Raw genomic sequence first — 24,923 nt, forward strand, 5'->3', positions numbered from 1 at the left:
AAGAGGGTGTTTTGAAATGGTTCGGGCACATGGAGAGAATGAGTGAGGAAAGATTGACCAAGAGAATATATGTGTCGGAGGTGGAGGGAACGAGGAGAAGAGGGAGACCAAATTGGAGGTGGAAAGATGGAGTGAAAAAGATTTTGTGTGATCGGGGCCTGAACATGCAGGAGGGTGAAAGGAGGGCAAGGAATAGAGTGAATTGGAGCGATGTGTTATACCGGGGTTGACGTGCTGTCAGTGGATTGAATCAAGGCATGTGAAGCGTCTGGGGTAAACCATGGAAAGCTGTGTAGGTATGTATATTTGCGTGTGTGGACGTATGTATATACATGTGTATGGGGGTGGGTTGGGCCATTTCTTTCGTCTGTTTCCTTGCGCTACCTCGCAAACGCGGGAGACAGCGACAAAGCAAAAAAAAAAAAAAAAAATATTCATACTTACTGCCTTCATCCATTCCCATCACCACCATGCCACACATGAAATAAGATTCCCTCCTCTTCAGCGAGGTTGTGCCAGGAAAAGCAATAACAGCCACATTCATTCGCACTCAGTCTCTAGCTGTCATGTATGATAAAAAATCTGAGATGAACCACAGACAATACTGTATTGCATCATGAATCATTGGTTTTTTCCTATATATAAGCTACCCCTCCATTAGCCCAACTCCCTAAATACATACTTTAATCAAACAAAGCATGGGCAAATTTATGTCCCACTCATGGCCACACTGAATGAAATGTAATAACGCAGGAATAATGTGACCCATATGTTCAGAGACCCACTTCATTGAATTGAAAAGGTTGTATGTGAAGATGATTTTGAGTGCTCAGCGCCTGGATGTACAGGAGGGTGAAAGGCTCATATGGCATAAAGTAAATTGATAGGTGGGCTAACATGCTGTCAATGGACTGAACCAGGGAATATGGAGCAGATGCAGGAAACCATGGAGAGGTCAGTGGGGCCTAGTTGTTGATGAGGGATCTGGCTTCGGTGCTATATACATGACAGCTGGTAAGCGAATGAGGCCATTTTTTCAGTTCCTGCCACTACCTTGCTGATGTGGGAAATGGCAAAACTATGAAAAAATTTCATACTCTTTTTGCCATTTCCCACATCAGAGAGGAAGCACCAAAAACAAAAGAAAAGGCCTCAGTCACTAACACTCATCTTACAGCTAGCAAGTTTATGAATGCCCTACCCTAAACCAGGTTTCCAATTTATTGTCCAGGAAATGAAAAAGTATAAAAAGTGAATCCAACAGCTTTACTGTATGAAGAAATACCATATCGTAACAATAAATCTTCATGAGAGTTAATGTGAAAAATAAGAGAGTAATCATGTGTACCAAAGGAGAAAAAAATACCAATGCATGTGCAAGTTTGAACGAGGCCCTGCAATGCTTAAAACATCCTGGAATAGACATGCCAGCAGATGGATCCATGGAAGAAACATGTCATACAGTTTCAGAGGGGGTTAAGGTCTTGGGTACACTGACAAGTGTGAGGAAGAAGTCAGCATCTCTCCGGGAAAAGACAGATATGTTTGAAAGGACAGTACCCCCCCAAGAATGCATGAGGGCAAACATGTTAATGAAATGCCTGGTGACAATGCATGTTGTGAAGCTGGCTGATTGTGTAGGAAATAAGTGCAAGAGCAAAGGTTCTGCAGAGCACAGTCTTGACTGAGACAACTTACTGAAACACTGGTTTCCAAACTGTGGAGTGAGACCCCTTAGAAGGGGATGTACCACTGGCTGGTACAGTAGCATTTTGCTGGGATAGCCTAAAAGTAGCACAGGAGGAGGGCAGGGAATTCGTGATGATGATAACCTAACCAAGACCATCACAATCTCCACATTTCTTTTGAACAAGTGAAGAATGACAAAGATTAACCTCTTAACAGTGAAGGGAACAAGGATAAAGAGACCACCATGATGGAGATGACCTGAATATAAAGCAGGGCAAGACATGTGCCTGGGATTAAGAGTGAATTTGAGAAATGGTTACACAGGAAGTGGGGACATGCTGTCATGACCTGAACCAGGGAATATAAAGAGGTGAAAAAAACCATGGAACAGTCTTAAGGCATAACTGTATATCATGGGCTCTGTTGGTGCATTATACATAACAAACAAGAGTGGATGTAAGCAAGTGGGTTATCATCGTGTTCCTAGTGCTATTTTAAGACAGGATATGGTTATCAGAATTTCTTCTTTCTTTTTCATACTTATTAGCTTTTCCCTTGAGAGTGAGGTAGTACTCAAAACAGATGACTGAGCCTTTGATGAGATACAATTCTCATTTGGCTCTTTCCTCTGTTCCTTGTTTTGGAAAGCAATGCAAGATTGTAAGATTTTCAGTAACCCCCTCCCTCCAGTCACCTTCTACACGATATATTATGCTAAAATTATATATCAATGACTTTAGATACTCAGAAACCTAGGAAATATTTGAGAAATTTATGAACATCACACAATATGATTTAACATTTCTTTTCGTACTTTGCCTATTACCACATTCAAGAAGTAGTGGCAATAACAAACATCCTAAAAGAAATCCTTAATAAGCTCCTATTCCTACTTGCAGAAAATGATAAACATGAAGATTTTCTAACTCTCTGGTCATACCCTTTCTGGACTCCTACCATGGCACTGAGAAACACATTAGCTATATAGATAGTACTATTTTTTCCCCTATCCACAGGGATAAATCTTCCATGGTTAAAGTTCAAAAATGTCAAAACTTTGTTGGTAATTTTGGTGATCTGTTGTTAACAATTTCTTTTTTTTTTTTTTTTCTTTGTCGCTGTCTCCCGCGTTTGTGAGGTAGCGCAAGGAAACAGACGAAAGAAATGGCCCAACCCACCCCCATACACATGCCTTGATTCAATCCACTGACAGCACGTCAACCCCGGTATACCACATCGCTCCAATTCACTCTATTCTTTGCCCTCCTTTCACCCTCCTGCATGTTCAGGCCCCGATCACACAAAATCTTTTTCACTCCATCTTTCCACCTCCAATTTGGTCTCCCTCTTCTCCTCGTTCCCTCCACCTCCGACACATATATCCTCTTGGTCAATCTTTCCTCACTCATTCTCTCCATGTGACCAAACCATTTCAAAACACCCTCTTCTGCTCTCTCAACCACGCTCTTTTTATTTCCACACATCTCTCTTACCCTTACGTTACTTACTCGATCAAACCACCTCACACCACACATTGTCCTCAAACATCTCATTTCCAGCACATTCATCCTCCTGCGCACAACTCTATCCATAGTCCACGCCTTGCAACCATACAACATTGTTGGAACCACTATTCCTTCAAACATACCCATTTTTGCTTTCCGAGATAATGTTCTCAACTTCCACACATTCTTCGAGGCTCCCAGAATATTCGCCCCCTCCCCCACCCTATGATCCACTTCCGCTTCCATGGTTCCATCTGCTGACAGATCCACTCCCAGATATCTAAAACACTTCACTTCCTCCAGTTTTTCTCCATTCAAACTCACCTCCCAATTGAATTGACCCTCAACCCTACTGTACCTAATAACCTTGCTCTTATTCACATTTACTCTTAACTTTCTTCTTTCACACACTTTACCAAACTCAGTCACCAGCTTCTGCAGTTTCTCACATGAATCAGCCACCAGCGCTGTATCATCAGCGAACAACAACTGACTCACTTCCCAAGCTCTCTCATCCCCAACAGACTTCATACTTGCCCCTCTTTCCAAAACTCTTGCATTCACCTCCCTAACAACCCCATCCATAAACAAATTAAACAACCATGGAGACATCACACACCCCTGCCGCAAACCTACATTCACTGAGAACCAATCACTTTCCTCTCTTCTTACACATACACATGCCTTACATCCTCGATAAAAACTTTTCACTGCCTCTAACAACTTGCCTCCCACACCATATATTCTTAATACCTTCCACAGAGCATCTCTATCAACTCTATCATATGCCTTCTCCAGATCCATAAATGCTACATACAAATCCATTTGCTTTTCTAAGTATTTCTCACATACATTCTTCAAAGCAAACACCTGATCCACACATCCTCTACCACTTCTGAAACCACACTGCTCTTCCCCAATCTGATGCTCTGTACATGCCTTCACCCTCTCAATCAATACCCTCCCATATAATTTGCCAGGAATACTCAACAAACTTATACCTCTGTAATTTGAGCACTCACTCTTATCCCCTTTGCCTTTGTACAATGGCACTATGCACGCATTCCGCCAATCCTCAGGCACCTCACCATGAGTCATACATACATTAAATAACCTTACCAACCAGTCAACAATACAGTCACCCCCTTTTTTAATAAATTCCACTGCAATACCATCCAAACCTGCTGCCTTGCCGGCTTTCATCTTCTGCAAAGCTTTTACTACCTCTTCTCTGTTTACCAACTCATTTTCCCTAACCCTCGCACTTTGCACACCACCTCGACCAAAACACCCTATATCTGCCACTCTATCATCAAACACATTCAACAAACCTTCAAAATACTCACTCCATCTCCTTCTCACATCACCACTACTTGTTATCACCTACGTAATAAAATACAGTCTAGGCCATTTTGACATATATAAAGTGATTGATGTTCTAAATTCTAGAGCAACCACACCACCAAATTTCACATTTAAGCCAGAATATTCTAACTAAATGCACATTCAAAAACTGAGAAAAGAAATACAAGGAATAAAAAGACAATTTCAGTTCCTTTTTTATTAGTGCAAAATCTATTCTGCCTTCTTTACAACTTTGCGAGTCCTACGGCGGGCTTTCTGAAAGGGCTGAGCACGCTGGGAACGAAGTATGGCTGAGGCACGTCGGAGGGCAGCCTGTTGGAGCAATTATGATTAACAAGCATTGCTTATATTCACTAATACTGGACTAAAACTTAAAATATTACAAACATAATTTTTTGTTGACCCACATATTTTATTAATATGCAATCACCCTCCCCATATATAACTTCCAATTGAATTTCACAACCATCTTAAGCCATATTTCATGAAAATTCACTTACATGTTTCATGCTTGTTCGCTGTTTCTTCCTTTAGCATGACAGCGTGAGGAATGGACAAAGAAAAGGCCTCATTTGTTTACACCCATTCTCTACCTGTCATGCTTAACGCATACCCTGGCCCCAAACAACTTCCTGCGATTTATCCTAGCTGCTTCATATCCCCTGGTTCAGTTTATTGACAGTGTATTGTCCCTTTGCATATCACTTTGCTTGAATTCACCCTATACCATGTGGGGGCTTAGGTCAATGGCCATTACTGGATTATTCACAATCTGACAGATTTACTAAAACCAAAAAGTTGGATATGAAGATGCAGAGGACAGCAGTGGAGTGCCTAATCATTTCATGGGGAAAGCAAACATCAACAGTTGTAGTGACTTTAGGAAATGCAGAAATGATGTACGAGAGCAAGAGATGGTGAAAATGTGCCTAATAAAATAGGCCTATATGTTAAGATAGTGACAGACTGAGTGAAGAACTGCATGGGGAAAGCTGGCAAGATGAACAATGGAATAATCTACGGGTCTTTGCTGTGAATGGAAGGTTCTGAATTCAACATGATGATGAAGGAGTGAACATGTGCTAATGCGGTCACTGTCCATTTGTTCCTAATGCTACCTGGTGAAGCAGGGAAAAGATATTAAGCATAAAAACTTCCACTTCTTATCAAATCTACTAAAGTCATTGCACTGTTGCCAATCTCAAAATTGAATATTAAGCATCTAACTATATAGGCAAATCATGTGGTAACTAACCAAAATCTGCCTACAATATAAAATTAAGCATATATCTAACAGTCCCAAGGTGGCAATCCTAATACAACAGGTATTGTACCATATTAATTCACTGTTATACAGCCCTTTCAAAGCCTAAGACAGTACTTCTTTGCTATATCTTACCATCTTAAGATCCTTCCTGTAGCGGTTATAGCGGATGAATCTACGAATGGAGTTCAGGGCTCGACGAGGGCCTGCTTTGATGGTAGTCTTCACAAGATTCTTTGCTGGTTTGCACTGTCAGAGAGAATAATAATCCCAATAATGAATCAAAATAAATGCTGTCTTTAAAAAGATATTGCCAAATTATCAATTTGCCATGAACTAAAGGTAAAGTACCCCTAAAATCACAATATCAAAAAATTCAACATATCCTTCTCAAAATGTACCACTTCTATGTTTTTCACCAACTACCAAAAAATTATGCTGCTCATTCTAAAATAAACAATCTATATACTAACATCATACATTACAGTATACGTTATACTTGCGGTCACGATAGAGGACATGCTGAAAGTTCCCGTCACTCACTAATACCATCATAGCTTTGTGTGCAAACAAGCCTGGTATTGACACATAACCCTGGAGTTTTACTTCTCTTCAATGTGATCGTTAGATCCCTTGTTGAATCTATATCAAGAACAACAGTCCTTTGTCCTTTCAAAAAATCACCTATGACTCAACCAAGCTTATTCAAGTCACAGCTTCCTTATACTGCTGCACCACAAAGGTTTAAGCATATGAAAATCATAATCAAAACTCAGAAATATTATTAATTCATCTATTTTGCTTTGTCACTGTATCCCGAGTTAGCAAGGTAGCGCAAGGAAACAGACGAAAGAATGACATTTAAAAAATAATGAATCTTACATATAGAGAGCTCTCATTACAAACAGGACATGATCTAACAGCATATTCATTCAAGCTTCAGCCCCCTTTTTAATGTTATCAAAAATAGACTTTCGGCAATTCCATATCTTATCAGACATTCATCCAGGTTATTAACTGAGGTAAAGAGGAAAAGCCAGTGCTACCTTAAAACCTCATAAGTAGGAATAGCTCATTTCTATGGGTTTTCTCACAATGGTACTCTTTTTAATGCAACTAGGGTACAACCTAACATCTGAGCCTGACCAATTTTCAAACTAAGCTTACATCCAACTAAGATGACACTATCCGATCTGGTGCAATTTTCAAACTAAGCTTACAGACAACTAAGGTGAAACCATTCGATCCTGTGCTCTTCTCAAACTAAGGCAACTCCATCTGATCCTCAGCAAATTTCTGAAGTTAATCTTTGCTTCAGAGCAACTTTGCTGAGGGTCTTACAAAGGAATTTTATGGGCTTATTGTCTTTGAAAAATGTGGTTCTGATTCTCTCCTCCATATTATCAGTTACACGTGTATTGTTGTGAGATTCTGAACTCATATCATTACTTTAGACATCAGGATTACATTAATTCACTTATTTACCAATATCATACAATTCCATTTGCTTTTAATTCCCATACTTAAACTACTGTTGAAATAACCAGAAAAAAAACATAATTAATGCAACATGGTCCAGCAATTAAATCATTTATTGAAAAATCAATAGAGGATGGGTATGACCAAAACCAGGAAACTGCAAACCATTTCCGGAATAGCTAACCCAAAATATACGTATGCAAGTCTAAAACACTAGAGCATGATGTTGAAAGAAGATACTCTACAGACATGTCACTCTAATAATATGCTGTGCATGGTAGATTTACACTAAAACAAATGTATTTGCACTACCTGATACTTTGAAGTCTTGTGAGAGAGTATGATGCCCTTGTTATCAGCGGCTGGTTCAATTCCAATGACCTTCTTCTTGCACCAGCCATTGTAACGTGGGCTGTTTACATTCTTCAAGTTGTTAGGCTCCTGTTTTGAGAAAGATTCCATTTTTTGTTATGACTAACATCTTAACCTGAAATACTAAAAATATCATCCTTAACCTGTATATGCGCTGATCTATCTTTTACTGTAACCATATTCCCATCAACAATAGGGGCATCTAGTGTATCGTGCTTTTTACCCCGAAACAATTATGTCAGCGAACTAAAGTACTCCTGACAATTTATGATAGTTAAAGGTACTGTCAGATCTATCATGCATTTAACTTCACAGCAAATTCATATTCTACTCGTATCCCAACAGGTGGCAAAATATATTTAAGTCCATATCTCACCCACAGGTAGTCCATATGTAGACAAGAAAACTTTAACATACACCAAGGTGCATGTACAGTAACAGTATCTGCTTCACCATTAGCTACTGCTTCAAAGATGGATATACCAATATCGGCCACTTTTGTAGAAGTATAAGTATCTAAGTTTTGGCCAATGCTGACGATAATTTTTTCAAATTTTTTGAATTACCTATTTTCATGTATGACATTAGCCATGTGTTTTAAGTTAATGCAACCATGTTCGACTTTTATGACAACGTGGTCAAAATACATTGTCTTATAAAGGTTTTTACCAACTCCTAATAAATACTGCACATTCTGGTTAATATTGGGATGAAGTGATATTGTTAACTTAGGCTAGAAGTGTTTCAAGTGTGGAGGTCTGGGTGGTGTAGGCGAGATTTTTGTTTATATTTTGCCAGAATCAGGTGCTCATGGCATCATGGTGCATCATTCTGTTTATCCATTCGTTCAATGTCCTTGGTCTGAATATGAAAATTTTGCTTGAACTTTTTTTTTTTTCCTAAGTTTGCCATTATTGGACATAGGTTTCAGCTACATTGCTATCAATGGTTCTTTTGGAGGTACTTTTTGCTGTCCTGGAATATGTGGCTGATCAAACATGAAATGACATAGTCTAGGGGAGGAAAATCATTTACAATGTAGGATACAATTTATTCTTTTCACTCATAGATGTGCACAATCAAGCCCAGTACTAGTTAGGTAAAAAAAAAAAAAAAAAAAAAAAAAAAAAAAAAAAAAAAAAAAAAAAGCACAGAAAAACGAAAAATGCACTTATGAGAACTTGGTATTAACTGAGGACAAGGTTAACACATAGTGCACACATAAATTTATGAAGTTGTCTGGTAAAATCTTCAAAAGGAGGGGCCAAGTATAGCTTAAAATGGATAATTACAATAAAAAGACTAAGGAGATGGTTATTACTGAAAGTATACATAAATTCAAGTTGTACGATGGAGGAAAATGCTCAATAGTTGGGGCACAGCGAATGTAAAACCCCCTCCCCAAACAAAAAAATTATCAGAGACAACTTACAGATGAGAAAGGTTTCTTGACATTCCTCTTCTTAAAAAGATGAGAATGATTATTTCGTATAATCTGCCAACACAAATCTGCAGACATCTTGGCTTCTTGCCTGGAAATTTGGAATAAAGGATTGAGCTGATTAATCTAAAAACAATTTCACTGGTAAAATAAGTTACAACTGACCTCCCCGGCAACATTTTTCTATAGCTCAGAAAAGGTTGGGTTTCAGGGAAAGCTATTCTGATTTAAAAGAAAAAGGTAGTTATCTAATCTCAACACATGCAGGCCTCCTCGACTAGATATGGTTGTAAACCATACATTTTGCAAAACGAACATCACACACTTGAAGTCCAGATCTAACTGAAACTACTGTGCATGAACTACCTAAAAAGAACCCTTCATGAGGATTTACCCTAATGCGTCGTAATTTTTTCTAAAATAAAAAATAAATATACATTATCCCCACACTGGAGAGGGAAAATATCTCAAAAAAGGAACTCTTCGTGCAGACTTACTCAAGACAAATGCAAACAAGTGTAATTTTTTCTAAGAATCAAATATCCAGAACCCCCAAACTGGAGAAGAGCAAGATTTTTCAAGTATAACTAGCAGATACACTTCTAGAAACAAAAGTGTCTTTGAAAACCTCACTTAATTTCCCCAAGCAGACCTGGTTCAGTACAATAACATGTTGGACCCTGTATACCGTAACATTCTCATTCACTCAACTCCATGCACATCTTTCACCTTGCACGTTCAGGCCACAATCACCGAAGTTCTTTTTCTACACCTTCCTTCCATCTCAAATGTGGTTTCCCCATTCTCCTTGTTCCCTCCACTTCTGACACATATATCCTCTTTGTCGACCTCTCCTCACTTATTCTCTCATGTCCACACTGTTACATCACACCCTTGTCAGCTCAATCGATCACTTTTTATCACCACACCTCCCTTCTACCCTTTTATCATTTCCTCGATTAGAGTACATCCACCACACACTGATTTATTACATTTCAGTTCCAACACATTCACCCTCCTTCACACATCATCTATAGCTCATGCCTCATATCCATATAACAACAATGAAACTACTATACCTTCAAACACAACAAGATAATGATTTCTCATACCACATATTCGTCAATCTTCCCAAAACTTTCACCCTATCACATGGCTCCTTTCTGCTTCCACGATTCACCATAATAACAAAAACTATCACAACAATGAAGTAAAAACCCACCTAATTCAACAATGCAGATGTCTTGAAGGTTCTATCATTTCTATCTGGAAAGTAAACAGTGAATGTGGACAACCACAGAAATATGGAAATCTGACCCTGTGTGGGCCATGTCTAAAAAACATTAATTAGATCCCTATATACTTATCGACAACCAAACTCACCTAACACATCAGGAAAACTTGTATTCATTCAAATTCAAACGTTACGATGCTTGACAGCACTCAGTGAAATGCATCGTTTGTAAAGAATTCAAGCATTTCTAAACCATGCAGGCATGTTTCCTCGTATTACAGCTTCTTTGGGTTTGTTTAGCATCTTACGAACCGAATAAAGCTTTATAATATCCAAATGAGCACCAGGTGAGTATTTCTCTCATCAGTTGTCCACACGGTCACCTCTACTAATGCCCGGATGCCATAGGTACCCACCTCTCTTCAATATTAGGAATATCTAAGACCCTACAAGGCAAGTTTTCACGTATTACACCTTCAACACGCATGTACCAACTGACAAACCACAGAACCCGACATGTACCATATATATGCTTCGTATCAGCTGCCTGCAGAATGGTTACTCTTTTAATTAGGCTACAAACGACCCTAGGAGTTCATTTTACTAGTTCTTACATTTCCATGAAAGTCACACGAATGCACTGGTTAAATCTCACCCGTTCACTTTAATTTTTTTTTTTTTTTTGCCATTATTTCCCTCTACTTCAAAGCCCTGGGCGCTTACAAAAAAATTACATCTGATTGGACTTATACGGATCCTAAACCTAATTCTCACGTTCTATATCAATCAATAATTCTAATAAAAAAAAAAAAATGCGTCCGTTGTTAAACATTTTACCCTATACCCCCAGCCAGAGTCAACGCTTGGCTTAAATAAATGTTGCCCCTCTTTCTTTGATGCCCTAAAACTACATTTTCTAATGAAAGAGTGATAGAATTTGAGAAATGGTTATAAATAAAAAAAAATACGATAGATATTTCATTATGCAAAATGTTACGGGAAATGCCACTACCTCCGAGCTACACGTAGGGGTAAACTACCAATATCTAAATTCAAAATGTGTAAAAAGTAGATCTCGATGTATATACACTAGGATTGTACATGTATATCAATCTTACGTATAATGAGACATACAACAAAGGCTGTGTGGAGTAAATCGTATGGCACACATGCTCCACCATGTTTACAAGCGAGTTTTGCTTATTTCCTACTCCAAAACAATATCTAGCGGTGTAAACTGTTGATCCACCTCATTCCTACTACTCTCCTTAATTCCCGTACAACATGTAAAACCACAGTGATGGGTAAAGAAACGAGTTTAATCAAAAACATTAGCCAAGACCAGACTCACCCTCAAAAACGTGAGCAAGACCTACACCGAAGGGAAGATGGCGGTGTTGTCATCAGGTCTGTAGCAAACATCTCGAAATCCACATATATATATTATTTTATACTCCAAATTCTCACCCGTTTATGAATGATTCATAATTAAATTCATGTTAAACTCAAGTGATGGTATATCTTTATATCTAATAAGCATTACATTATTCACCATTGATTCTAGTTTTGTTATAGGGATGATGTGTACAAGCGATTTTTGCATGTGTATTTATCCTTTACACAAGTATAGAATGTATTTGAAAACGTAAAATATAAACAAACCTTTGTGAATAATATAAGGCCTCCAGAATCCATTAGAATTATCCGAATTTAGAAATAACATACATAAATATATAGGTCTGCTCCCTGTCATCTCACTTTCCAAACATCTGTGAGGGAAAAGTCGAGTATGGCTCTTGTTATAATAGTGAGGCCCCATCACCTGAAGCTTTCTGTGTCATCAAGACTCCTTCAAACCTGTGGAAACTGGTAGCCTTCACTGTCTCATTGGTTCGTTTTAATCCCAGCCATTGGCCACCTTCAACCAGGACTTCCCCAACATTCGAAAAAAAATTTTTGGCGCCCATCTTTCAAGCCACTTTGGTGCGGCCATTTTTTGAAGACCATTTTTATTTTATTTTTGCCCTCAGGATCATGTAGGCTGCCATCATGTCCCATTATCTTGTCTTGCCTCCATAGTGAACGGGTCATTGTCCTGCCCAGCTTCGTATTGCCGCTCAATTCTCGCAAATAGGTCACAGGACCCCGCGCGCGCGCGCTCGCGCCATCTCCAAAGGCGGTGTGGATGTATTATTAATGTATTATTAATGTATTATTAATGTATTATTAATGTATTATTAATGTATTATTAATGTATTTTTAATGTATTTTACCCTTACGCTGTCGAGGGTGAAGGTACACGCTCATAATATGTAATGGAGGGGACAGATAATGAAGGGGGACAGATAATGTATGGGACATAATAGAGGGGGACAGATAATGGAAGGGGACATAATGGAGGGGGACAGATAATGGAAGGGGACATAATGGAGGGGGACAGATAATGGAGGGGGACAGATAATGGAAGGGGACATAATGGAGGGGGACAGATAATGGAGGGGACAGATAATGGAGGGGGACAGATAATGTAGGGGACAGATAATGGAGGGGGACAGATAATGGAAGGGGACATAATGGAGGGGGACAGATAATGGAGGGGACATAATGTAGAGGACAGATAAGGGGGACAGATAATGGAAGGGGACATAATGGAGGGGGACAGATAATGGAGGGGACAGATAATGGAGGGGGACAGATAATGGAGGGGACAGATAATGAAGGGGGACAGATAATGGAAGGGGACATAATGGAGGGGGACAGATAACGTAGGTGGACGGATAATGGAGGGGACAGATAATGGAAGGGGACATAATGGAGGGGGACATAATGGAGGGGGACAGATAATGGAAGGGGACAGATAATGGAGGGGACAGATAATGAAGGGGGACATAATGGAAGGGGACATAATGGAGGGGGACAGATAATGGAGGGGACAGATAATGGAGGGGGACAGATAATGGAGGGGACACATAATGGAGGGGACACATAATGGAAGGGGACATATAATGGAGGGGACATAATGGAGGGGGACAGATAATGGAGGGGGACAGATAATGGAGGGGACAGATAATGGAAGGGGACAGATAATGGAAGGGGACAGATAATGGAGGGGGACAGATAATGGAAGGGGACAGATAATGGAAGGGGACAGATAATGGAAGGGGACAGATAATGGAAGGGGATAGATAATGGAGGGGGACAGATAATGGAAGGGGACAGATAATGGAAGGGGACAGATAATGGAGGGGACAGATAATGAAGGGGGACAGATAATGGAAGGGGACATAATGGAGGGGGACAGATAACGTAGGTGGACGGATAACGGAGGGGACAGATAATGGAAGGGGACAGATAATGGAGGGGGACAGATAATGGAAGGGGACAGATAATGGAGGGGGACAGATAATGGAAGGGGACATAATGGAGGGGGACAGATAATGGAGGGGGACAGATAATGGAAGGGGACAGATAATGGAGGGGACAGATAATGAAGGGGGACAATGGAAGGGACAGATAATGGAAGGGGACAGATAATGGAAGGGGACAGATAATGGAGGGGACAGATAATGAAGGGGGACATAATGGAAGGGACAGATAATGGAGGGGGACAGATAATGGAAGGGGACATAATGGAGGGGACAGATAATGGAAGGGGACATATAATGGAGGGGACAGATAATGGAGGGGGACAGATAATGGAGGGGACAGATAATGGAGGGGACAGATAATGGAGGGGGACATAATGGAAGGGGACAGATAATGGAGGGGACAGATAATGGAAGGGGACAGATAATGGAAGGGGACAGATAATGGAGGGGACAGATAATGGAAGGGGACAGATAATGGAGGGGACAGTTGTGGACGGTAAGACGCCAGGAGAAATGAGCGAACCATTACCTTCCCCTTCAGGAGAATGGGAGGGAACAGGAGGGCGTCAGGGGTCAGGGGTCACCCGCCAGTGTTCTCTCTGGCCCCCCACAGCTGTACATTGGGGGTCCTATCTGGCCCCACAGCTGTGTACTGGAGTTCAAGTCTGGCCACACAGCTGTACATTGGGGTTCCTGACTGGCCCCACAGCTGCACATTGGGGGTCCTATCTGGCCCCACAGCTGTGTACTGTGGTTCCTGTCTGGCCCCACAGCTGTACATTGGGGTTCCTGACTGGCCCCCCACAGCTGTACATTGGGGGTCCTGACTGGCCCCCCACAGCTGTACATTGGGGGTGCTATCTGGCCCCACAGCTGTGTACTGGGGTTTCCGTCTAGCCCCACAGCTATGTACTGGGATATCTCCTATCTGGCCCCACAGCTATGTACTGGGGTTTCTGTCTAGCCCCACAGCTATGTACTGGGGTTTCCCTGATCCCCCCACCTCCACCCCACAGGAAGGTGTGGGGGGGGGGGGGCGGGGTTGTTCACACCAAGCCGAGCTACTGTGGGTATTTCGGGAACCGGACGCGTTGTGCCAAATTGTTTCCCTCTGAACCCACAGCTTTTGTTTGTCTATCAGTCGGGGTGTAATAGACCTTGGAGGACATTAATGACATATTAATCTTTTAATTGATACGAGATGGGACGACCTGTTCTATTCCTGGTCTGATTTAATCATCTCCACCAGTTGGGGGAAGAGTGTTGGAGATTGCCCAGTGTGGTGGTGGTGGTGATGGTGGTCTCTGAAATGGCGACGACCCCTTCATAACAGAGCCCAAGCCCCAGCCAAACAGGCCACGCCGTGACGTCATCGCGTGGTGCAGAAGCACGGGCTTAGGGGGGAAGAGGAATGGCGTGACGTCATCGCGTGGTGCAGCAGCACGGGCTTAGGGGGGAAGAGGAATGGCGTGACGTCATCGCGTGGTGCAGAAGCACGGGCTTAGGGGGGAAGAGGAATGGCGTGACGTCATCGCGTGGTGCAGCAGCACGGGCTTAGGGGGGAAGAGGAATGGCGTGACGTCATCGCGTGGTGCAGCAGCACGGGCTTAGGGGGGAAGAGGAATGGCGTGACGTCATCGCGTGGTGCAGCAGCACGGGCTTAGGGGGGAAGAGGAATGGCGTGACGTCATCGCGTGGTGCAGAAGCACGGGCTTAGGGGAAAGAGGAATGGCGTGACGTCATCGCGTGGTGCAGCAGCACGGGCTTAGGGGGAAGAGGAATGGCGTGACGTCATCGTTTGGTGGAGCGCACATGGTTAGGAAGGTATGAATGCCATGACGTCATCGTAAGGTTCGGTGCTCGGGTGATGGACCTTGGGAGGGGGGAGGGGGAGTGACACACATTGACGTCACCCTTTCGTTCAGCACGTGATGCCATGGCGTCCAAATGAGTGGATGAGTCGCGACATATGATGTGGGACGGCACACATAGCAGGGAGGAGAGAGAGAGAGAGAGAGAGATGCCATGTGACGTCATCGCTCACTGCCAGGCCTCGGGACCAACGATGACGTCATGGTGTGACGCCAGCAGGAGTTGTTGTGATCGCGTGGCCACAGCGAGACCTGCGAAGACCAGCTTCTCCCACTTTTTTTTTTTATTCCCCCATTTCCCATTTCTTCTCTTTAGTGTCGAGAAATGGTGGAATGCACAGCGTCATTCGCATAGAGAAAAGATGGTGATCTAGGTGTTATAAATGCTCTTCAAAATATGGGTGATATTGGAAATACCTTTGGAGCTGCGAGGCAGTAGCTTATGCATAGATGAATTAGTAACTTTAGACTCGCAGTTTTGCATGTACTTGTTAATTTGAATGAGAAGACTGGTAGTTAAGTCTAATGAGGCTAGTTTTGATCTGTTGTGTGTATGTGTGTGTGTGTGTGTGTGTGTGTGTGTGTGTGTGTGTGTATGTACATATAGGGAGAACACGTAAACAGTTCAGGGTGGACCCAGGTTGGGTACAGGCATGACTTCAATGGTTAATTAAGGTTAATGAATGTGGTCTGTGTGTTCTGTGTCGTGCGTTTGTGTGCGTCGACTATTTCAGGTTACGCCTTTATTCTGAACCATTTATAAACCCCCAGATATTAGTCACTTCCATGAACGTTAAATGGGACGACATGGCCCAAAGATTGAGTAGACTTAAGTAATTTAAGGATTTGTGATGGTTTGGACTTGAAACTTGTGTGTTTTAGGGGCCCCACAGACATGTCTTATGGACTTGAAAGTTGTGTGTTTTAGGGGCACCACAGACATGTCTTATGGACTTGAAAGTTGTGTGTTTTAGGGGCACCACAGACATGTCTTATGGACTTGAAAGTTGTGTGTTTTAGGGGCACCACAGACATGTCTTATGGACTTGAAAGTTGTGTTTTAGGGGCACCACAGACATGTCTTATGGACTTGAAAGTTGTGTTTTAGGGGCACCACAGACATGCCTTAATGGACTTGTAAGGAGTGATTATATGTAAACTGTCTTTGATTGCTAATAGTATGTTATGCTGGGGCTGTGTCGTGAGCATTATTTTTAAGAATTATATCTTACGCGGTACTTTGAGTGGGTGAAAGCTGTGGTTAACATGGAAAATAGGGGTAAAAGTAATTAGAATGCTATTAGAAATAAGTAGAACCTATGGCAACTTGACCTACGATCCAAGATTTGATCTGATTTTACTTATTCAGAGTATACCAAGAACAATATGGTCATCTTATGTTGTATTGGTTACATTAGGTAAGCGGAAAAAAAACAGTGAACACGACAGACATAGTCATTTTAATGTTCACAAGTTTCAGATCACATCCAAAGCAAGGTAGTAAGGTTTGAGTGTTGGACATTCGTAGGAAGAACAAGAAGGACTGTAAAAGCCTTCGACAAAGTTCCATAAAGACGACAACCATATTAGCAACTTACCGTATTCATGACCCTATTCTTGTTTGGATATGTCTTGATTCGAAGAATGCCTTCAGCAAAATTTCACACAGACAATTGAATTATCTGCTTATCGTAGTTGTGACCTATGCTGGGATGTATTGCTGTAGTTTTGAAAAGCAAATGACAGTGGGATGATAATTGACAAAGGAATATCCTTGAAGGATGTAATTAGTAGTATACCACAGTCTATATCAGTGACTTACCTGACCATATACACTCAAGAAATATTTACATTGATGGATGAAACAAAAATCTTTAGCACTATCCCAAGTGAAGAGGACCGTATTATGCTCTCGGAAGGTATGTTTCAGTAGTGGGGTCTGAAATGCTAGTTGAAATTTCACTTGAAGAAAATGTGTCAGTAACATGATCACAAGAGAGAAGAGCATGTTTACAAGTTTTCTGAAGAAATGGGCATGCTGGAATAATAAAGAGAGAAGGGTGAAAAGGATATGGGTATCTATCAATGTCTCGTCCAATGAGTGTTTTCAGAGTCATCTTGATAAATGGTGGACCAGATAGCAAATACTACACATATCTCGAGCACCAGCACTAGGATCTCTAGGAAGATGACAATACTCAGACCGAACCATAGAGGCTTTAAGCCTGTTATTAGTATCTTCATAAAGTAGGCATCGTAAAGTAGGTTGCTTGATAGGGCATTTACAGCCTCTTTATTTCTTGAAGTGTTTCTCGTACTTTTACTCCACATTTTCCCAGATCATCATATGTCTTCCCGCTGTCATGTTTATTGTTGAATAATAAACAATGCTCCCAATTACATTTACCTGGTTCAGAGAGCTGAAGAGGGCATGTTGCAGTGGTTTGGACATGGAGAGGATGAGTTGAGATGTTGATGAAGTGGATATTTGTACATTTTCATTCATTCATAATTACCCAAGGATCCATTTATATTAGAGTCCTGGTGGTACTCGAGATCTATGAGAAAGTTCCTGCAGCTAAAGACTACACTACTTCCAGTTGCAGGGAAATGTGTCGATGCTGTTTCCTTTTGGGTAGGGTAGTGACAGGAATGGATGAATGCATGCAAATCTGAATATATACAAGTGTATATATGTATATGTCTGTGTATGTGTATATGAGTGGATGGGCCATTCTTCATCTGTTTCCTGGTGCAACCTTTCACTGATGCGGGAAACAGCAATTAAGTTATTTTTTTATTATACTTTGTCGCTGTCCCCCTTGTCAGCGAGGTAACGTAAGGAAACAGACGAAAGAATGGCCCAACCCACCTACATACACATGTATATACATACATGTCCCCACACGCACATATACATACCTATACATTTCAGCGTATACATATATATACATACTCAGACAGGTACATATATATATATGTACATAATTCATATTTGCTGCCCTTATTCATTCCTGTCACCACCCCGCCACACATATAATGACAGCCCCCTCCTCCTGAAAGCGCGTGAGGTAGCGCTAGGAAAAGACAGCAAAAGCCTCATTCATTCACACTCAGTCTCTAGCTGTCATGTATGATGCACCAAAACCACAGCTCCCTTTCCACATCCAGGCCCCACAAAACTTTCCATGGTTTACCCTAGATGCTTTACATGACCTGGTTCAATCTATTGACAGCACGTTGACCCCGGTATACCACATCATTCCAATTTACTCTATTCCTTGCATGCCTTTCACTCTCCTCCATGTTCAGGCCCCAATCACTCAAAATCTGTTTCACTCCATCCTTCCACCTCCAATTTGGTCTCCCACTTCTCCTCGTTCCCTCCACCTCTGACTCATATATCTTCTTTGTCAATCTTTCCTCACTCATTCTCTCCGTGTGACCAAACCATTTCAATATACCCTCTTCTGCTTTCTCAACCACACTCTTTTTATTACCACGCATTTGTCTTACCTTTTCATTCCTTACTCTGTCAAACCACCTCACACCACATATTGTCCTCAAACATCTCATTTCCAACACATCAACCCTCCTCCGCACAACCCTATCTATATCCCACGCCATGCAACCATAGAACATTGTTGGAACGAGTATTCCTTCAAACACACCCATTTTTGCTTTCCGAGATAATGTTCTCGCCTTCCACACATTTTTCAACTCTCCTAGAACGTTTGCCGTCTCCCCTGCCCTGTGACTCGCTTCCACTTCCATGGTTCCATATATATGTATGTGTGTATGTATGTGAGATAAATGAAAAAATAATCCACTTTATGGTATGAACTGTTATTCATTATGTGAAGAAGCTAACTTTTTTTTGCTTTCATGCTGGATGCAAATGGTTTGGTTGACTTCGAGGAACATTTTCAATTGATGTATATCACTGACCCCAATTTGTACTTTCCCTGTTAATGGAATCTTCACGAGGAAAGTTTCACATAGTGTCTTGTGCCAATAATGTATTTCCAAAAAGTTGAGTTTGTGACGGAGCTAACAGAATTTGACTTAGGAAATTATTTGGTGATTTATAATTTGTTGGCATACATATTTATTGAAGAATGCAAGATTTTTTTGTCATCAACTTTTTGTGCACGGCACATACTGATGTTGTTAGTGCATCTATATAATGGAATATACATAAGCAGTTACAAGTTCACAGTTTTGTTACTATGTTACTGTTTGGTGTAATGATGATATGCTTAAGAGTTTCATGGCGACATGGTCTTTTGTATGAATATGTGAGTGCTAATTAGTGGTGTATTAAGGGGGTGGGTGGCAGGCCCCAGGGCTCGATACTTTAGACGGCTCTGAAAATGAGAAAATTTGGTTTCCGTAAATTATCTGGGGTCCTGTGGCCTGCAAGGCTCAGAAGGTGGAAAAGTGAGATTTGATTTGCCTTAAATTATCCCAAGATTCAGTTGCCAGTTGGGCCCTAAAGACAAAAGGATCCAACTCTTCTTAGATTATCCCAGGGCTTGATTGTTGGGAGTCCTGGAAAGGAGAAGATTCAGCTTTCCTTAAATTATTATTGCTTTTGTTTTAGTTGCCATCCTGCCATTTAGACCATGATAAACTCACAAATTCTCAAGGGTATGTTGTAATGTCAAGGGTACATTTAGCCTATTGTTCCCTCCTCTTCCTTGACTTTTGTCTTGAAAATGCCTGCAATCTGTAGATATTACAGATGTTTGGTGGCTCTGTCAATTGTGATCTTAGAGTATGAAATATCCCATTTAAACTTGAGTGAAACGAAGCTCAAGGGTAAAGGGGAAGAGTGGTTTGGAAATGTCTGGGGAGTGAAGTCAGGGGTTAGTGAGAGGACAAGAGCAAGGGAAGGAGTAGCAATACTCCTGAAACAGGAGTTGTGGGAGTATGTGATAGAGTGTAAGAAAGTAAATTCTCGATTAATATGGGTAAAATTGAAAGTTGATGGAGAGAGGTGGGTGATTATTGGTGCATATGCACCTGGGCATGAGAAGAAAGATCATGAGAGGCAAGTGTTTTGGGAGCAGCTGAATGAGTGTGTTAGCGGTTTTGATGCACGAGACCGGGTTATAGTGATGGGTGATTTGAATGCAAAGGTGAGTAATGTGGCAGTTGAGGGAATAATTGGTATGCATGGGGTGTTCAGTGTTGTAAATGGAAATGGTGAAGAGCTTGTAGATTTATGTGCTGAAAAAGGACTGATGATTGGGAATACCTGGTTTAAAAAGCGAGATATACATAAGTATACTTATGTAAGTAGGAGAGATGGCCAGAGAGCGTTATTGGATTACGTGTTAATTGACAGGCATGCGAAAGAGAGACTTTTGGATGTTAATGTGCTGAGAGGTGCAACTGGAGGGATGTCTGATCATTATCTTGTGGAGGCTAAGGTGAAGATTAGTATGGGTTTTCAGAAAAGAGGAGTGAATGTTGGGGTGAAGAAGGTGGTGAGAGTAAGTGAGCTTGGGAAGGAGACCTGTGTGGGGAAGTACCAGGAGAGACTGTGTACAGAATGGAAAAAGGTGAGAACAATGGAAGTAAGGGGAGTGGGGGAGGAATGGGATGTATTTAGGGAATCAGTGATGGATTGCGCAAAAGATGCTTGTGGCATGAGAAGAGTGGGAGGTGGGCTGTTTAGAAAGGGTAGTGAGTGGTGGGATGAAGAAGTAAGAGTATTAGTGAAAGAGAAGAGAGAGGCATTTGGACGATTTTTGCAGGGAAAAAATGCAATTGAGTGGGAGAAGTATAAAAGAAAGAGACAGGAGGTCAAGAGAAAGGTGCAAGAGGTGAAAAAAAGGGCAAATGAGAGTTGGGGTGAGAGACTATCAGTAAATTTTAGGGAGAATAAAAAGATGTTCTGGAAGGAGGTAAATAGGGTGCGTAAGACAAGGGAGCAAATGGGAACTTCAGTGAAGGGCGTAAATGGGGAGGTGATAACAAGTAGTGGTGATGTGAGAAGGAGATGGAATGAGTATTTTGAAGGTTTGTTGAATGTGTCTGATGACAGAGTGGCAGATATAGGGTGTTTTGGTCGAGGTGGTGTGCAAAGTGAGAGGGTTAGGGAAAATGATTTGGTAAACAGAGAAGAGGTAGTAAAAGCTTTGCGGAAGATGAAAGCCGGCAAGGCAGCAGGTTTGGATGGTATTGCAGTGGAATTTATTAAAAAAGGGGGTGACTGTATTGTTGACTGGTTGGTAAGGTTATTTAATGTATGTATGACTCATGGTGAGGTGCCTGAGGATTGGCGGAATGCGTGCATAGTGCCATTGTACAAAGGCAAAGGGGATAAGAGTGAGTGCTCAAATTACAGAGGTATAAGTTTGTTGAGTATTCCTGGTAAATTATATGGGAGGGTATTGATTGAGAGGGTGAAGGCATGTACAGAGCATCAGATTGGGGAAGAGCAGTGCGGTTTCAGAAGTGGTAGAGGATGTGTGGATCAGGTGTTTGCTTTGAAGAATGTATGTGAGAAATACTTAGAAAAGCAAATGGATTTGTATGTAGCATTTATGGATCTGGAGAAGGCATATGATAGAGTTGATAGAGATGCTCTGTGGAAGGTATTAAGAATATATGGTGTGGGAGGCAAGTTGTTAGAAGCAGTGAAAAGTTTTTATCGAGGATGAAAGGCATGTGTACGTGTAGGAAGAGAGGAAAGTGATTGGTTCTCAGTGAATGTAGGTTTGCGGCAGGGGTGTGTGATGTCTCCATGGTTGTTTAATTTGTTTATGGATGGGGTTGTTAGGGAGGTAAATGCAAGAGTCCTGGAAAGAGGGGCAAGTATGAAGTCTGTTGGGGATGAGAGAGCTTGGGAAGTGAGTCAGTTGTTGTTCGCTGATGATACAGCGCTGGTGGCTGATTCATGTGAGAAACTGCAGAAGCTGGTGACTGAGTTTGGTAAAGTGTGTGGAAGAAGAAAGTTAAGAGTAAATGTGAATAAGAGCAAGGTTATTAGGTACAGTAGGGTTGAGGGTCAAGTCAATTGGGAGGTGAGTTTGAATGGAGAAAAACTGGAGGAAGTGAAGTGTTTTAGATATCTGGGAGTGGATCTGTCAGCGGATGGAACCATGGAAGCGGAAGTGGATCATAGGGTGGGGGAGGGGGAGAAAATTTTGGGAGCCTTGAAAAATGTGTGGAAGTCGAGAACATTATCTCGGAAAGCAAAAATGGGTATGTTTGAAGGAATAGTGGTTCCAACAATGTTGTATGGTTGCGAGGCGTGGGCTATGGATAGAGTTGTGCGCAGGAGGATGGATGTGCTGGAAATGTGATGTTTGAGGACAATGTGTGGTGTGAGGTGGTTTGATCGAGTAAGTAACGTAAGGGTAAGAGAGATGTGTGGAAATAAAAAGAGCGTGGTTGAGAGAGCAGAAGAGGGTGTTTTGAAATGGTTTGGGCACATGGAGAGAATGAGTGAGGAAAGATTGACCAAGAGGATATATGTGTCGGAGGTGGAGGGAACGAGGAGAAGAGGGAGACCAAATTGGAGGTGGAAAGATGGAGTGAAAAAGATTTTGTGTGATTGGGGCCTGAACATGCAGGAGGGTGAAAGGAGGGCAAGGAATAGAGTGAATTGGAGCGATGTGGTATACAGGGGTTGACGTGCTGTCAGTGGATTGAATCAAGGCATGTGAAGCGTCTGGGGTAAACCATGGAAAGCTGTGTAGGTATGTATATTTGCGTGTGTGGACGTGTGTATGTACATGTGTATGGGGGGGGGGGTTGGGCCATTTCTTTCGTCTGTTTCCTTGCGCTACCTCGCAAACGCGGGAGACAGCGCCAAAGTATAAAAAAAAAAAAAAAAAAAAAAATATACTGTGCATACTACTTTATTCGATTTCATTCCTTTTTCCGAAGATCTACTCAAGAGCTGGGGGAGGGACAAATATCTTCTCCCCAGGGCCACAAAATCCTTTAATACACTACTGATGCTATTGCCTTATTTTGATTTTTGCTTTTGCCTTTAGACTGCTAAGATGCCTACAGATGTCAGATATATGAATAAAGATAATGCTGTAACATGATATATTTTAATTTATGTAATGATTAGATGTATACATGAATTTGATTGTCAGTCAATGCAACTTTCCCTGTATTTTAGTCATATAAAATGGATTATGGTGTTTATATGTAGTTTTAGTTGGAGCAGATATTTGTGATAATTCTTGTTTGCTTAAGGATGCTTTGTTCTGTATAACAGAAAACTTGTTTAATTTGTGTTTCTTTTCTTTCTTTTAAAAAAGGTGCAGACGTGTTGGGATGCACATGCCTTTAGTTTGTACATCTGCATTGTGATTTGTGTCGTCTTTTGAACTATGTGTTTGAGAACAAGAATGACATAAACAATAGTGTTTTGATTTACTGATGTATTATTAATAAATATCAGTAGTTGAAAAATTTACCTGAACAGGAAGAACAATTTAAAGCATGGAATTCATATGGAGCCTGCTGTGGTGGGTGTATGCTTTTGTCTTTCTTGTGTTGCTCTTGTCGGCAACATTACATCGTCAGCTGGGTCTGCGAAAGCATTACATAAGTATGCTTCTAAGGTTGTTTGACTTTGGACAGGAGCGTGTAGAACACAAGCGTTTAATTCACCCTCGTAAAGAACCAGATGAACCTGAGACACCCTCAGACGAACTGGACCGACCACTAATCTCTCTTGATCATCCAAGAGCATTAGGTATCAGACAAGATAAGGGTTTCCACCTTGATCATGTGTTAGAGTACATCACTGCAGGAATGGCAGCCATAATGGAAGATAGCTTGACTAAATCCTTTGAACCAGAGGAGCTCCCTGTATGGAATCTTCTGTCCCGCACAAACAACCGTGCCTATGAATTTGTGTCTTTCCGCTTGACTGTCTTTTGGGTTCTTGGCTTTCTAATCCGTTATTTTCTGCTATTCCCTCTACGTATCGTCATCCTAATTCTTGGTATTGCTCTTTTTTGGTCCTGTATGCTATTTACTGGAATTTTTCCAGATGGCCCCTTCAAGCAGAGGCTGAATGAGAAGCTCTTTGTGTTTTGTTTTGATTTTATCGCAGGATCTTTGTCTCTTGTTGCCACCTTCCACAACGTTGAGAATGCTCCAAAGAATGGCATTGCTGTTGCCAACCACACTTCACCCATAGACTCCATGGTCCTGGCAACTCACAACTGCTATGATATGGTAAGTTTTGTAAAGAACTTATTCTGGTGAAGAAGTATAATGATTAGGAGAAAGTTGATTAATGTCTTTATTCTTCTGGAATACTGATTCTGTAATACAAGATATATATTATATATTTA

At 41.3% G+C, this 24,923-nt stretch overlaps 3 protein-coding genes across 6 annotated transcripts in view; 2 read left to right on the top strand and 1 right to left on the bottom strand.

Annotated features, from left to right (window-relative positions):
• Positions 1 to 4,740: 4,740 nt before the first annotated feature.
• RpL28 (ribosomal protein L28) lies at positions 4,741 to 11,757 on the bottom strand. 2 transcript variants are annotated; one of them, XM_071656759.1, is made up of 5 exons: positions 11,701 to 11,757; positions 9,107 to 9,206; positions 7,615 to 7,743; positions 5,959 to 6,072; positions 4,741 to 4,871 (listed from the first exon to the last, which is right to left on the bottom strand). In XM_071656759.1, exons 2-5 carry the CDS (start codon positions 9,191 to 9,193, stop codon positions 4,770 to 4,772), a joined length of 432 nt encoding a protein of 143 aa, XP_071512860.1. In that variant the 5' UTR covers positions 9,194 to 9,206; positions 11,701 to 11,757; the 3' UTR covers positions 4,741 to 4,769. The 2 variants fall into 2 exon arrangements, with proteins under 2 accessions (XP_071512860.1, XP_071512861.1); XM_071656760.1 differs by lacking the exon at positions 11,701 to 11,757 and adding an exon at positions 10,338 to 10,376.
• A 4,041-nt stretch (positions 11,758 to 15,798) lies between these two features.
• Positions 15,799 to 24,923, top strand: part of LOC139745927 (glycerol-3-phosphate acyltransferase 3-like) — a 30,022-nt gene continuing 20,897 nt past the window's right edge. Inside the window, exons 1-2 of one of the 3 annotated variants that reach the window (XM_071656612.1) lie at positions 15,799 to 16,263; positions 23,877 to 24,804. In XM_071656612.1, coding sequence (XP_071512713.1) covers positions 24,061 to 24,804 — 744 coding nt within the window. In that variant the 5' untranslated portion in view covers positions 15,799 to 16,263; positions 23,877 to 24,060. The remainder of the gene's footprint in view (positions 16,264 to 23,876; positions 24,805 to 24,923) is intronic. The other 2 variants (XM_071656613.1, XM_071656614.1) reach the window with 2 other exon arrangements.
• LOC139745990 (uncharacterized) lies at positions 16,263 to 23,657 on the top strand. The gene is made up of 3 exons (XM_071656752.1): positions 16,263 to 16,643; positions 16,686 to 21,827; positions 23,601 to 23,657. Exons 2-3 carry the CDS (start codon positions 20,307 to 20,309, stop codon positions 23,655 to 23,657), a joined length of 1,578 nt encoding a protein of 525 aa, XP_071512853.1. The 5' UTR covers positions 16,263 to 16,643; positions 16,686 to 20,306.

This window comes from Panulirus ornatus, chromosome 63 (genome assembly GCF_036320965.1).
Source record: "Panulirus ornatus isolate Po-2019 chromosome 63, ASM3632096v1, whole genome shotgun sequence".
In the NCBI taxonomy this organism is placed as follows: Eukaryota; Metazoa; Arthropoda; class Malacostraca; order Decapoda; family Palinuridae; genus Panulirus; species Panulirus ornatus.

What these genes read in the sequence shown, in the direction of transcription:
- RpL28 (XM_071656759.1), bottom strand. Translation starts at nt 9,193, where the DNA reads ATGTCTGCAGATTTGTGTTGGCAGATTATACGAAATAATCATTCTCAT. An exon ending in ACAAGACTTCAAAGTATCAG is followed by an intron (nt 6,073 to 7,614) that starts GTAGTGCAAATA and finishes TCTCTCTGACAG; the next exon opens with TGCAAACCAGCAAAGAATCT. An exon ending in ACAGGAAGGATCTTAAGATG is followed by an intron (nt 4,872 to 5,958) that starts GTAAGATATAGC and finishes TTGCTCCAACAG; the next exon opens with GCTGCCCTCCGACGTGCCTC.
- LOC139745990 (XM_071656752.1), top strand. Translation starts at nt 20,307, where the DNA reads ATGCCTGCAATCTGTAGATATTACAGATGTTTGGTGGCTCTGTCAATT. An exon ending in ACTGTATTGTTGACTGGTTG is followed by an intron (nt 21,828 to 23,600) that starts GTAAGGTTATTT and finishes TTTTGCCTTTAG; the next exon opens with ACTGCTAAGATGCCTACAGA.